The 15,656-nt window shown below is 41.9% G+C and overlaps 1 protein-coding gene across 3 annotated transcripts in view; it reads left to right on the top strand.

Moving 5' to 3' along the window:
- Window positions 1–402: 402 nt before the first annotated feature.
- Window positions 403–15,656, top strand: part of GABRB2 (gamma-aminobutyric acid type A receptor subunit beta2) — a 202,101-nt gene continuing 186,847 nt past the window's right edge. The window contains exons 1-4 of one of the 3 annotated variants that reach the window (XM_031437739.2): window positions 403–499; window positions 1,231–1,440; window positions 1,597–1,688; window positions 2,683–2,750. In XM_031437739.2, coding sequence (XP_031293599.1) covers window positions 1,364–1,440; window positions 1,597–1,688; window positions 2,683–2,750 — 237 coding nt within the window. In that variant the 5' untranslated portion in view covers window positions 403–499; window positions 1,231–1,363. Of the gene's footprint in view, window positions 500–1,110; window positions 1,441–1,596; window positions 1,689–2,682; window positions 2,751–15,656 lie in introns of those variants that run through there. The other 2 variants (XM_064480077.1, XM_031437740.2) reach the window with 2 other exon arrangements.

Raw genomic sequence — 15,656 nt, 5'->3', positions numbered from 1 at the left:
CCGTCCTCACCGCCCGCCCACCGCGGCCGGGGCCGAGGGGCCGGGGACGCCAGCGCCGCGCGGCGGGAGTGGGCGGCGAGCTCAGGCCTGCGAGGTAAGGAGGGGCGCGCGGAGGGGGCCGCACGTGCGCGCGCCTGTGCGCGTGCGCTGAGGGGGCGTGGGGGGCCGGCCGGGCGCGTCCCGCCCGGCCGCCCGCCCTTCCCGCACGCGGTCGCCGCGGGAGCGTCCCTCTCGCCCCGAGCACCCCCAGGCCCCAGCGTCCCATCACCCCGCATCCAAACCCCACCCTTCCTACCATAATTTCCCAGTGCAGCAGCAGACCTAAACCTGGAGAGACAGCACTGCCTTTCTGCTCCCCTCGCCCGCCCCCACCACCTCCTGCTATAAATAATCCGGACTCGCGGGTCAGGCACGTCACACGGCGAGAAACCGGGACCCCGAGGTTTTCTTCTCTGGGAATAGGGGGCATAGGGTGAGGAGGAGGAGAAAGAAATCGCCCGTGAGTAGTGAAGAAAAGCTTGCTCCTTGCCTCCTATGAAAGACCAAGCTTCATTTTATTCTTTTCTTTCTTTTCCTTATTTTTCCGTGTCTTTCTTATTCTCCACGCTACCTCCCCACTCCACTCCCGGCCCCAAATCCAACGCATTACTTAGCACTCCTCCCATTGGTTTCTTCCCTCCCCCCGCCTTCGACTCCTGCTCCCACTGTCCCCTACCCTCCCCCAGCCGCACAACCCCCACCTCCAGCACCCATCTCGCCCGAGGCAGGGGATGCCATGGAAATAAAGTTCAGACTCCTCTCTTTGCCGCTTGCCGAGACCAGAAGTGGGCTCCTGGGCACCCATCTTCCCCTAGCACTACACACCTGCTAGACCTTACATTCCTAATCTGGTTTTGCATATTTAAGAGAAGACACACACACACACACACACACACACACACACACACACACACACACACACACACACACACACACACACACACACACACACACACACCCCCAAACCCCACAACCCGCGAGGTGCAAAGCTGCCATCTGCAACTACCGAAACTTACCAGACGCTTTCGTTGTTTTTGCCTTAAAGAAAGAACAACAAAGATTTTACTCTGGCTTCCTCCTGTGGGGTGACTTTACTATATTATTCAAATACGTATATATTATAGATATATATGTTTTTTCTTTTTTCCCCTTTAATTTTTTTTTCCTTTAACAAGAAAATCTCGGTCCCAGGCAACCGCTGCTGCCCCTTTGATGTTTTGGTACGCCGTGCGCATGCGCCTCACATTAGAATTACTGCACTGGGCAGACTAAGTTGGATCTCCTCTCTTCAGTGAAACCCTCAATCCCATCCAAAACTAAAGGGATGTGGAGAGTCCGGAAAAAGGGCTACTTTGGGATTTGGTCATTCCCCTTAATAATCGCCGCTGTCTGTGCGCAGAGGTAAGTGTGTCTGTCGTTTCTTTTCCGTTTCTCACTTTGAAGGGCTCTGCCTGCATACCTCTGTGAGCAGGGATCTGTAGTGAGGATGAGATAGATGCTGAAGACGCTGTGCCTCCTGTCTTACTGATGCCTGTTTATTGTCTTTTCTCTCTTTAGTGTCAATGACCCTAGTAATATGTCGCTGGTTAAAGAGACGGTGGATAGACTCCTGAAAGGCTATGATATTCGGCTGAGACCAGATTTTGGAGGTAATGGAGTTCCCTTGGAAATAAGCTACAGCCCAAATGTCTTTTGAGCTTTGTGCGCTGTCTTCCCTCTCCCTCATTGTGGGTTGCATGTGGTGTTCTGAACGTGTCTCTGTGTTACCATATTGAGAAACGGACCCAAACTTAAGGCGGTTTGTCCCTATCCAGCACTTAGATGGTCTTTCAGAGAGGACACCCCCCCACCCCACCCCACCCCCAGCTTGTATTGGTGACTGCTGTCCTTCAACTTCACTGCTTAAATCCTTTGCTTCACTGTCTTTGTCTTGTTGAGATACAAACCTCCTAAGTTTACTTAATGATGTGCCCAGTGAACCTGGCTTACTGAAGGCCATCGTGAACATTTTTGAGGACAAGATGTGCAGACTGTTGGTTGAGAAGTGGCATTAACCCCCTGTGCCCGCCTACTTTGGAAGAGTTCTGGCCGTGATTTAAAGTGGCTGGTGTCTGGGTATTATCCAGTCCTGGAAGCCTCAGTGCAGGGGGCAGTGGAGGGTGGGGGAGGGTGCGGGGGTTTGGGGGAGGTGGGGGGTGCAGGGACCTCTCTTGGTGCAGCCTTAGATACACTGATAAAATACCCATTTAATTTTGCTTTAGACTCTAACAAAGCTCAGAGGGTTAAAACCTGCACAGAGTGGGGGTGGGAAGAATGAGGAGGGGGTTTCAGTACAATATAAAATTCCCTGGGGCTCTCCTGATACCCGGAGCTTTTGTGAGTTGTGTGTATTCTCACGCTGAGACATCTACATATGTAGACTAAGCTGGAATCCCTCACCCATCCGGACACGTGCTTGTCGGTTCAACAGAACATTTCCCAGAGGAGTATCTGTCACCCTTAAAAAAAAAAAAAGCAGAGTGAAGAATTTGAGGGTGAGCCGTGGGGAGGGATTTGGGACAGTGTCTCCCGTGCCCGGGACTACTTTTGCTAAGAAAGATTGAAGTTCTGAGAAATCACGTGGCTGGCCATTTTGGTTTGCAGGTCCCCCGGTGGCCGTGGGAATGAATATTGACATTGCCAGCATTGATATGGTTTCTGAAGTCAATATGGTGAGTATTGAGGTTTATGGTTGTGTCTCCGCAGACCTTCATTTGGGGACAGGAAGGAGAAAGGATCCAGTCGGTGGGGGTGGGGTGCGCGTGAGTATGTGTGTGAAGTGGCAGTGAGAGCAGGGGATTTTGCTTTGGAACCCACTGTCTTTGAGCTGGCTCTTTCTGGTCCCTGAGGCTTTTTCCAGCCTGGTTTGAAATCTTGGGACTTGGCATAGAGGGAATGAAATGCATTACACGTTCACGTGCAAAGCGCAGCCACATGCAGGAGAACCCCTGCAGAAGTCACATTTCCTACGGTTCAGTGGGAAACCTGCTTCATCAAGTGATTTTCTGGGTTTGGGGTGGCGTCTCGGAGGAGGGGCGAGGGAGGGTTTTGATTCGACATTTCACGGAGGCTATAACCTGCAAACTAAACTGTAGCAGAGAGGCCGAATAAACGATCCTGGGATTCTGAGGTCCACTTGTTGCTTTTGGAGATGGCCTCTTTATAGCTGATGGCAAACCACCTCCCTCCCCGCACCTCCATCCCCCACCCTCAATTACTCACCTGCTCCTTTAACCCCTCCTGCCTGCCAAAATGCATAAAATGAAAATTGGCCACACTGTTTTCAAAAAGCAGGCTCAGACCCATGTGTCATCTCTGGTCACTTCTGCAATGTTATTCACCGCATGTCCTAAGCTTGTGCAATTTATGGACAGCAGCACTCCTTAGTGGCTACCTCTTTGGACCTGGGGCAAGTGTTAAGAGAAAAAGCCTCCGTGTTCCCCTCCAGGTAACACTTGTGGGGGGTTTGCCTCATGCAGGAGCGCCCCCTGCTGCCCATGTTGGGGCACTGCAGACACATAAGACAATGACAAGTGTCCCAGATACCCCTGCTTACTGGGTCCATTTCTCCAGTGACTTTTCTCCTCTGTGTTTTTGAAGTTTTCACCTTGGGAAAAGTCTCTCTAGAAAGGCCACACTTGAATGTAAGATGCCAATATTACTTTCAATCCTGACAGCACACAGCACATTTTAGAGGATTGTATTATGGTGTGGTCCTGCCTAGAAATGGAATGCACTATTAAAGAAGAGGGTGTCGTGTGTAAAGTTTTATACAAAGCAGTTGTTAGCCTGCCTTCAGGACTTGAAAGTTAGGACATTTTTTAATTCACTCAAGAGAGCCAAATACTGGGTAGTGGACATGCTCTCAGCATTTCACAAACTTTCATCATCCCAGAATTCAAATATAGAGGAAGCTCGAATAACCAGCCCCGCCTCTTATAAAATGTCCAAAGATAGGTGATCATCTCGAGGTACCACGAGCTTATGAAACATCTTATGACTACTCCAGAGGACGTTCATCTATTTCAGTTATGTTTATAAATGACATCTACCTTATGTTTTAATTATTGGGAAAGTTTTTTATGATACAGGCTATAAACACAGCCTCAAGACACTACTGGATGATTCAGAACCACAGATTTCCCACACATTTTGAGACTCCTGTGTAGGTACAGAATATTTCTCTCCTGGGAAACTATTTAACTTCTCAGATATGCAAATACTCACTTCTGTGGGATTTTGGAGGGTTTTTTTTTTGTCAGTTTATAGTTTGAATTTTATCATAAAAATGCAAAATGTCCTAATGTGGGTACCTGCTAAAGTCCCAGGTAGTTGAGTCTAAATTGTTTTGCTAAAAACAGTGATATGGAAATCAGGTGTGGTTCTGTGTGGCCTCTCTTTTGAATTTTGATTTATTTATGCTTTTTCTTCTGCTACATTTTATTTTGTCGCCTTCCTCTTCAGAGTGTCACGAAAATGGGATTTTATGGCAAAATTAAGAAATATTTAGAATCTAAGGAGATGATAAGATGATTGGACGTTGCTGCAATAGAACTATATCCCAAAATGGCTTAGAGCAGCAGTACTTTTTTCCTTCTTCTTAAGTTTTGTTCATTTTTCCCTGGTGTGCAGCATTTTGGAGAGGTATCAGAGCTGGACACAATGCCAAGACCTGCTAGTCAAAATATAGACCCAGCTAAGGCAAGGTGTTATCTCTTAAGGCTATTTACTGTTGCAGAAAAATCATGGGATGTTGAAAGTGCAAAATACAAATGTCAGGTTGTAAATAGGCCAGGACTGCAGCATTAATGATTAGAACCAAGTGTTAAAATTCCATGCTAGGTCCCCTTCTTAGCCTGCTGCTAACACACGTGGACTTGTCCAGACACAGCTTTACTTGTTGAAAAATTTAGCACTTTTATGATTAACAACCATAGTGCTTTTAAATTAATCCTTCAAAGAAAAATTTTGTGATAGACGCCATTTTTAAAGTGTATTTATTTGGTGTGAAGCAACAGGTGGGAAGTTCCATCACTGGTGTGTTAATAAAAGAAGACGTCTATGGCATTTTGCCCACTGTCGACAGGTCTAAATTGGTTGGGGTCTTTTGATTAGATTCAGTTGTGAAACAATCGTTGATTGATTATTTAAGTGAAAACTCAAAATTGATTAACACACATGCTTCTGCATTCGTATCCTTTGTGGCCTGCAGCCTCTGGCAATTGTAGCTTGCTTGCTTTTATAGTAGCCAGTCTTCCTTTGATGAACGGTAGGCATTAGGCCATTTAGGTTGTCATTGAGTCATTGGTACCGAAAGGAAAAAAGGCCCATGTCGATGCGGTGCTCCTGGTAAATGACAGTAATAGAATTGAATCCTAGTTGTGCTTCTGCTGCTCAGTCAACCTGAGGGAATTCACAGTCCTAGGGGGCTTGATGTCCTTGCCTGTTAAGAGGGAGTAGTAATCCCATTTCATGTATCTCAGGTGACTACCAGAATTAATAAAGTGATGCAGGTGGAAGTATTGGTGTTCCATCAATGCAGCGTGTGTAAAGGACTGGCTGTCACTAAGGAGACCCAGTGTCCATTCTAAGCCGCTGCCCTGAGCATTCTGGGGTCAGTAGCTTCCATTACATGATCTCAGTTTCCTTATGTTTGAAATGGGAGGGGCATGCCAAATTCACTTCCACCTCAAAGTTACACGTGTCTCTGGTTTGGTTTATGATGATAGCTCTATTGGGTACAAAGAAATTCCAGGAAAACTTGGAAATCCAACATAAGTGTAAGAAAAATGCGGAATTCCTCAATGGCATGCAGTTACATGATCTTAGGAAGGTGGTGATGGTATCTAATTGAGCCATGTGACTCAGGTGACTGCTGGCCTCATGGAAGATCTTTGGAAGAACATGATCTCAATTAGAATGTTCTTGAGCAGAAAGCTTGGCTGTAGAGCGAAGCATTTTTAGATGTCTTGGTTAAATTGGCAGGAATCTTTTTGTTAAGATTCTTTGATGAAAAGTGCATTTTAAGATCCAAAATTGGCTCTTGAGGATTAGGGACTGAAATAACTTTCTCTTCGTTTAAAGATTTCTCTTCATTTAAAGTTGTTTCTTCTTGAAACAACACATTTGCCAACCAACGAGTGAAGCAATATTTCACTTTGGAGGAAAGCATTCTAGTAAACACATACACAAATTACCTTCTTATGGAATGGCGAACGGAGAAAAGGGCTGCCTTTTTTTTTTTTTTTAACCAGATGTTTTCTTGCATCACCAGCTGCACAGTTGAAAATTCAATTCGACACAAATATTGTTTAGCAGCTACTATGATCCAGCCATGTGTTAGGCCTTAGGGACAGAGCAGTGAGCAAGACTGATTTGTCTCATGACCTTGGGAAACGTAATACCTAGGCGTTTGCTGTTGTTAATTCTACGTGGGGCCCTAGTATACTTATTTTTTAATATGAATTTTATTTCACACTGAGATTCTTTTTCTATTTTTAAACATTGTTTTGTGGGGGAGAGGAGGTAGTCAGGTCTATCTGTCTATCTATTTATTTTAATGGAGGTGCTGGGGATTGAACCCAGGACCTCATGCATGCTAAGCATGCGCTCTACCACTTACATTGTTTTTATGTTTAACATAAGTATTTTCTCTAAAACTTTTTCTGAGCAGCCAGTTGAGTACTTAGTGATCTGTATCTCCTTTGTCACTTGTTGGCTTCACCATTCATTTGTGATTTGATATTTCACATTGCCTGATATGTTCCATATTCTGTCTTCCTAATTCATGTGTATAAAATACATGCAGACAAGGTTATAGTCTCTCTCTCTCTGTGTGTGGTTTTGCTCTGTACACAGTGGTTGGTGGGATGTTTGACTCCTGGTGAATGCCACAGATACTGGGTGAACTCTTCATTTTCAGAGCAGTCATTTATTATTATTCACGAGTCATGGTACCATCTATGTGGAAAAACAGAGCATAGGAACTCTTTAGGTTACTATTTGGATCAACCAATGTAGAAAGAATCACAGTGTAGGAATATTAAGTCCTTTGAAATCAGAAATACACAGGGCGCATTGGGAATACAGAGTCCTGAGGTATTATGTAGAAGTTACTAGGTGGAGATGGGGGTTAGAGGTCTGTGGATAAATATTCCAAGCAGGGGGAAAAAAAAACAGGAGAATTACGTGGGATTAGGGATTTGCAATGTGACTTTGAACGGCTGGCTTTGGGAGTGAGCATGAGGAGGTGGTTAAGAGTTGATATTGAGATCACAGGTGGCGATCAGATGACAAAGACCATTTTTGTAGCCTGCTGAAGTTTAAATTTTGCTCCAAGGGCTGTGGGGTCCCATGGATGGAAGGATGTCCATAGAGGAATTGCTTGAATAGATTCCACTTCTGGAAGATGCTTTTCAAGTATGGAGGGTTAGCAAGACCTCAGGTTGAGAGATGAGATGGAAATCCACTGTAAAAGTCCAGAAAGAACTATGAACAGAGGCAGGGATGTAAAGGAGAGGATGCAAAATCAGGGCATGTACAAGGCAGAAGCGACAGGACTTGGTGAATCCTAAGTTTCTGATGGTACCATTTATTGATACGATGGAGAACACTGAAAGGGCAGCCAGGTTGGGAGTGGGGTGGGGAGTGGGGCGGGGAGTGAGGTGTGTGGGCAGATAGTGAGTTCACTTTGGGGAACATTGACTTTTTTCCACACATGGACTCTGTGGATGGAGACTAGAAAATATAGGTCTAGAGCCACGTAAGAAGTCATGACTAGAGAGATGAACTTGGACACTGTCAGAATATACGTGGTACTTAACTGTATGAGTGGATACAATAAATTATGTAGATTTTGGGGGGTAGTAATTAGGTTTATTCACGTATTTTTAGAGGAGGTACTGGGGATTGAACTCAGTGCCTTGTGCATGCTAAGCATGCACGCTGCCACTTGAGCTATACCCTCCCCCAGAGTAGATGCAATTAAAAAGGGAAAGTGAGACGGCAGCTGAAAACGGAGACCTGGTGAGCACTGTAATTTAAGTGGTGGAATGTGGAACAGGAGCCCGCAAAGGAGATTAATTAAGCAGCTGAGTGGCAGTCAGGGCGCTCAGAGGAGAGCCTGCAGATAATAATGTCTTTGAAGCTGAGGCACAGGAGAGTTTAAAAAGGAAGGAAGTGGTCAGCTGCCTCACATGCCACAGCGATCTACTGAAGTACGTTCTGGAACCTGTCTCCCACGTGTACTAACAGGGGCGCATTGGTAAACGCAGCAAGATGAGTTTCAGTGGTTGAAGACAGCTCTTTTGAAAAGTGTGGATCTGGAGTGAAGTGGGGAGAGGGCAGTGGCTCCAAGCAGTCATATAGCATTTAGAGGAGAAGTTTCTGTTCGAAGGGAGTAGGTTGCAGATACAAAGCCGGAGGTAAGGTGGGGTGGGGTGGGATGGGGAGTGGTGAAGCGGGTGAGAACACTCACTGACCCAGGCTTAATTCCCAACAAACTATGCCTAGAAGCTGTCCTACCCAATTTTAGCAAGCGGTTATGTTGTCTCCTCCTTCCCTCTCTCTTCCCCCTGTCCTCCTCTTGTGCAGTGCCCAACATTTTCCACCATCATTACACTAATCTAAAACGTAATCCCAGTTACTGCTCATTGAGATCTTAACTTGGGTAGGTACCGTACTGATGTACATTGTCTCATCCAATCCTCTTATTAAAACAGTGGTATGGCTGCTACCCACCTGCTTACAAAACAGAAACTGAGGCCCAGAGAGTTTAAGTGACTTATTTAAAATCACACAGCTAGCAAATGACTGACTTCACATCCCTCAGTCTCAGCCATCTGGTTATACTGCACTTTTAGATGTAGCAAGTCCTCGTTTTTAAAAATCATTTTTATTCCTTAGGAGTCTGCTCTGTTGTTTGTTTTTATTTTTATTTTTGGAAACAGTGGGTGGATCAGATCAACTCATTCTCTAAAAGATGTTACTGTTACTCCTCACTCTACCTTGAAAAAATATTCTCATTTCAGGAACATGGTTTTTTTTTCAAATAAGTGCTTTATTTAATGTGTGTAGAATGTAAGATGTGGTTTCTGTCCTTGAGAAATTTATACTTTATATTACATCTGTTGAGCACAGTTTAAACCTAGCAATAAAGGAAGATTTATTTAAGATCCTGAAGAGTTGAGGATGTTTCTTGTATCATAATTTCTTTCATTATGAATGGTGTTGTTACGTTGTCTAATAATTTTTCTGTTGCTCTAGCAGAATGTCATAGAACCATGAAAGCCAATAATTGTCACAAAACGTGGGCTGATGAAGTTCAGGAGCTGTGAACCGTGTCAGTGGTTTTGGGCTATGGGTGGACACTTTGTGAAATGACCCTTTCCCTTTTTCTGTGTTTTATTTTTAAGACCTCATTTTCAATTGAATTTTTTTTTTTCCAATTGCGAATGCATTTTTGTGATTTCTGATAAACCACTCCTGCAAAGAATTCTTTTAAAGGTGGTTGAGTGTTGTTTCTTCTCTTCCCAGATCTTCACTCCCTCTACTCGGCACAGTATAAATGCGGTTCATTATAAAGATTACATCTCAATAATTACTTATTCATTTGTGTCCAAACAGTGGCGCCACATGATATGGGCAGTGTATGAATCTGTTTCTCTTGGTTAACTCTTAGGGCAGATCCTTTGCTGTTGCTTTGTAGGACTCTGAACAATGCAAGCTTGACTGTGGCATGAAATAAAGGTCTGACTGTGCACTTCCCCTGCAAGAGAAGGAAAGGGAGTGAGATCACTCAAGTTTCATATTTTAGAAGTACCTCAAAGTGTGCTTTAGTGTTCTCACTCCCACCTCATGGTTGAATGCTCTTGGGAATTTCTGTAAGAATGTAAATCAGAGAAAGTGTTTTTCTTAACGTTGTGGTGGGGAGTACTGACTCATTTCTGGGTGGGGCACTGGCTTGTTTTGTGATCGTGCATTGGTGATTGGCGCTCTTGGCATTTGGGGCCAGAGAATTCTTTGCTGTCATGTGCATTGCAAGATGTTTAGCAGCATCCCTGGCCTTTACCTACTGTATGCCAGAGGTCCCCCCGCAGTTGTGAAACCCAAAACTGCCTCCAGAAATTGGCAAATGTGCCCTGGGGGTTGAATGTGTCCCCAGCTGAGAACCCTTGATGATGCAGAGAATGGTGATGTGCTTTTGTCTCCAAGCAACTTGAGAAAAGAAGGAGATTTTCTCATGGAGTAATGGATTTTGGGCTCAATCACCATTTTCATTTATGTTTGGTGGTGCATGGTGACAAAACCAATTTAAAAATACCAACAAACATCAGAGGCAAAAATTATCCACATCCCCATCACATCATTACAACTGTGTTTTAGTTTGCCTATGTTGCCTCCTAGTTCTTATCTGTTTGCTTACCTATTCTTTACCCATTGTACTTTGTCATTTTGCAGAGAGAATGTTATAGTCTGCATTTTCACTCAACAGACCGTCAATATTTTTATAGTTTTATGCTTTCTTAAAAAGAATACACACCTCTACTGCTACCAGGGTAAACTGGCGTGTCTTTTTCTATGCCTCTTGGTGATCTTATAAACATGAGTATGCTGGCACTTTGTTTTACTCTTTTTTTTTTCAAAAGGGAATTTTAAAATATATTTTAGAGATTATTAGTCATAATTTTAGCTTTAGACTGTTTGAAAAGAAACATTTATTTTTACTTATGCACTATTAACAGTAGAAGTCATATATAAGGTAGATAACTGGGTTTAAATAGCCTATAAATGGAAACTTTTAAAACTTTGCATATCAATTTGACTCATATTTACACAGCTGCTTTTCACTCTGTTTCTATCTTGATATTACTCAGTTTTTCCAAAATCAACTTACATTTTTGGATGACATAAAAATAAGTTGAAATGGACAGTTAAAAGAGGAATAAAAAAGTAGAAAGTGATGAGTTTTTAAAAGGTACAAACACAAGTTCTATGTGTTGCTTCCAATTGTGCATTTCATTTGCAAAATACGTATTTTATTAAACAAGGAGAGATGTGGGCTTATATGATTCTGTCCCTATTTATGTGGAAAAATATGGACGTGTCTTTAATCCACTGACCCTTGCTGGTGCTCATTTTGTAAACATTCTAGTGGCATTTTTTATTGCCAAGTCTCATTTTCCTTGCTCTGTCGTTTGGCACCTACTGCCCGCTTACCTGCCAAGAGGCCTTAACTTAGAAGTAATTGTTCTGGCAATTGAAGATGAAATAACTTTTTTCCTTACACAAGAGCAACAATTAATGAAGTTTTTAAGGTGAAATCTACATGTATCTTAGAAAAGGGATCCACGAATAAGCCATGGAAAAGTATCAGAGATTTTGAGGTGTGTGAACGCAGGGACAGTGTCCGTCTGCGTCCCCAGTGCCTCGCACACGCCCGACAGTTAGTAGGAGCTCCACAAATAAGGGGCGAATGGAGTTGTCGGAGGGGCAGTGGAAGGACTGCCCTGCGTCAGGCTCCCAGGAAGCATTTATTGCGGGCTGCTTCACCGGCACCACGCCAGCGAGGCTGTTTTGTGGAAGGGCATGAAATGGTTCTTCCACTGGACCTAAGACTCACTCTCAAGTCGAGCAAGATTAATCTTAATTGCCTGAAGGGGGAGGTGAGGGCTGAGGGTGAGAAGAGTGTCCCAGATGGTGTGAGGAAAGGCTGGCGTATCTTTGTGGTGGAAGAATCAAAATAAAAGGTGGAGATCTAAGTTTTTACAGTGGTCCTCAGACTTTACAGTGCAGCAGAATCCTCAGGGTCTTATATTCATGTTAGTATTTGAAGGACTTATGACCAGAGTCTGATTCAGTAAGTCTGGGATGGAGTTCAGAAATCTGCTTGTTTAAAAGCTCTCTATTCCATTTTTTAAAAAAAGGGGGAAAGGGGAGGATAATATAGCTCAGTGGTAAAGCACATGCTTATTAGCAGGGAGGAGATCCTGTGTTCCATCCCCAGGACCTCCATTAAAAAATAAAAATAAATGAAAGCTGTCTATTTGACTGATACAGGTATTATCTTGGGGCCACTGTTTGAGGAATATTGGTTTTATCGTGAAGGTGGAAGCTAATACAATCACTAATCAAGGAATCTGACCACAGACTGTCCTCTAGTATTAATATGGGTTTTGGGGACAATAAAGATCCAAGTGATCAGAGTAGGTGGGATTTGGAGAAGACCTCAGGGAAGAGGGAGAGTTGGATTAAGCAAGAAGGATCCGTGCCACACGAATGGATGGAAGATAAGAACAGTCCTGTGGGAGAGTCAGTGGGGGTGGAGACAGTACGGAGAAAGGCATTGCATATTAGCGACAATAATAATGCAAAAATCAAAATTCAGACCTGCAGACAATATTTCACTTTAATGTTCACCAAAATCCAGTGACCTAGGTCACCCTATTTTTTATCCTCTTTTAAAAATGTAGAAAGAAGGACGAGAGGGATTGTATGATTTCTAAGACTGCATGGCTCATATAACTGGGTAGGCACGGCAGGGTGCCTAGTAGGGCAGGACTGTGTCTGGTGGAGCTGAGTTGCATAAGACCTTGACAGCTGGGCAGAGGAGATGCTGCAGTGTCTTGAGTAGGAGCTATGACATGATGAGAGAGTCTTAAGCACCTTCACAAAAAACCAAGGCAGGGGGCGCTTACTAAGTGTAAGTGTCAGAGAGTTGAAAAACAACCATCCAGGTTGGATTTTTATGTTGACAAAATACCCTTTGGAACCTCCACACTGATTTTTTTTTTTTTTTTTTTTGACACAAATGATGAAAATAATCATAAATCTGTATTAAAAAGGTTGTGAAATGAGGGGAGGGATGAGCACCTAGGGCAGTGTTTGATGCTAAGAATAAGTAATACTTGCATTGGTTTATTTAGTTTTAAGATACCTGAAGAGATCAGAAATACTGAAATTTTAACATATATATTTTAGGATAAATATGGTATGAGTATTCCTTCCTGTTTAGGAAGATAGCTATTTGTTTCGTGGTTCTAGTAGTAAGGTACACTTAACGTGTAGGAAGAATGCCACTGAAATAGCTTCCTACGAATTATTTACGGCTGCCTAATTATAATTCTTGAAGTATATGCTTAAATTTAAGGTCTCGGTGATTAAACGTCTTGATGTTGCTCTTCTGCATACAGATCAGTAACTTAGTGCCTAATTGGTTCAAGACCATTGAATCAAAATTTAAAAAAAAAATGTTTATCTGCTGACTTTCCCATGTCTCTCTTTTGATTAAATAAGTCATATCTAAAAGTCACTTTTTACTCTGCTATTTAATTATTTTAGGTTGAAATGATGGTTGCACCATGAGAGTTTAACCTCACACTACTTGACTTGCTCAGTAAATGAGTATCTGTTTATTTATGGTCCAACATGTAATGTTTGTTATAAAACATACCCCAAATTAGAGATTTAAAGAATATTTGATAAAAATATATATATAAAGTTGTAATTTTTTTTTAATCTCATACTTAAACCTTGATCCCGTGAACATGAGAATATAGTGAATAATAATGGAAAATTAAAGCCTGTTCTGTCCTGCATTTTATTTTGTTAATGGGAAATATTGGATGGTAGGGCTTATAATATAGATAATTCAAAGGTGACTGTTGCCCCGTTTATTCCTACCTTGGAACGTCTAAAGCACCAACATGGGAAAAATAACTTTTTCTGGAGTGTGCCACTCATCCCTTCCAGGAGGGAGCATTTGTTTTAAAATAATTACTGAATCTTCCCGCTTCCTAGGATTGACCAAGGACTCTATTTAACTGAATTGACCAAGGACTCTATAAACAGCTGGCTTTAAAAAAATATGTATACAAAGATCATCTTTAAATATTGTTCATTTTTGTGAGAGTGTTGACATCTTACTGACTATAAATCTTTCAAAAAAGTTTTAAATATTCATCTTAAATGATTTATAGACCATTTTAAAGAATACCCATATCATAAAATAAGCAGAAATGTTAAAAAAGTTTTAGATATAAGTGAGTAAGGGCCTTGCAAAATCAAATTACCATTCTGTGTTTTAGGGTGCTCTAAAAAATGAAATTTAGGTACCTTTTCTGTTTGTTTTCTTTGACCTACGGACAAAGAAATTTCAAGACTTATTTTGTAAATACTTATTTCTGGTTTTTATTTTTTCCAAATGAGTGTTTGAGTTAATAGACTGAACACTCTTGAAGTGTTCTCTGATCAGTCAGCTGTGTGAACCGTTCCTCTGGCAAGCACTGTTAAGCCAACACTTTCTTTCGACATTGATGGGGCTGATCTGCTAGGCTGTGTAAATTTGCATCTGGCTTCTGTGTTGGAAGAATGCTCATAAGTGTTTACTTGAATCACAGCAGTATGCCTCTGTGGCAAACGATTTTTCTAACAGAATTCATTAGAGAATGATACCTTTGTTATTCTGAAAGTCCTGATATTTTAAGTACTTGCCAAGTTTACAGATGAAAAGATCTGTAGAATTATAGACAACATGGAAAACAAAAAATTTATTTCCTTTGGACTTATTAGTTGCTTTATTTTAGACTTCAGGTTTTGGAGGCCAATTTTCTATCTATTTAATGAGCCAGTTTTGAGAACCACATTTTAAAATGGCTTTATCTTGTTATTTTTCCAAACTGACTGTGATCGTCATCATCACGGAGACCATTTAGGTGGAAATTTGTTGTAATGGAACTTTCTTTACTTAGGATGCTTTAGTCAAAGTGGCAAAGGTTATAAATGTGCTCTGGTTGTAAAATTCCCAGATTTGGATAAAATACCTCCTAAGTGTTTATGTTCTCATTAAAAAAAAAAAAAACCCCACAGTTCTAGAGCTCTGGGCTTCCGGTTCTGTTGTTGTTTCAGTGCACAGTGCCATCATGGCAGGAGCACAACCCGGTGAAATTAAATGCTGCTTGCGCTGCTGGGCTTTAAAGAGAGAAAGAAAAACAAAGTGAGACCCAGAGAGGGAGATGGAAAGAGAGATAAGACATAGGAGGTTCTTGTCCTTGAGGAGGTTGTAATGTGTCTTCAGTAGTTGGGAAATAGCAGAAAGCCTTTTTTTTTTTTTAATCAAGTATCTGGGTTTTTTGTTTAGTATAAATGAATATCATATAAAATACGCAAAAAGGATTTGCCATATAAGACTGTGTATATAGTCAGGGACTGTCCTTTTGAATTTATATGAATGGAATCAACAATATCAAAGTGCATGTGGATTCTCTTTGTTCTTTTAAGCATTTGATAGTTTGTAAACAAATGCTTTTAAAAAGGTCAGTGGAAAACAGGATTTGAAAAATTGCATTGCACCTTCGACATGTAACTGGGGTGTACTTTATTATGATTAATGACACTGCTAAGAATCACTACCATTTATTGAGATATTTTTACGAAATGAAATGGAATTTTTCAATGACTTACCATTTACTTCTCTAAAGCCTCGATGAAATAAGATGTATTACCACATTTTACAGATGGGTAAACTGAGGATTAGAAGATTTATGTTAGAACTAAGACAATACAGCCCTCCCTTATTTTAT

Source organism: Camelus dromedarius, chromosome 27 (assembly GCF_036321535.1).
Source record: "Camelus dromedarius isolate mCamDro1 chromosome 27, mCamDro1.pat, whole genome shotgun sequence".
Taxonomy (NCBI): Eukaryota; Metazoa; Chordata; class Mammalia; order Artiodactyla; family Camelidae; genus Camelus; species Camelus dromedarius.
This window is presented reverse-complemented; position numbering and strand designations above follow the sequence as displayed.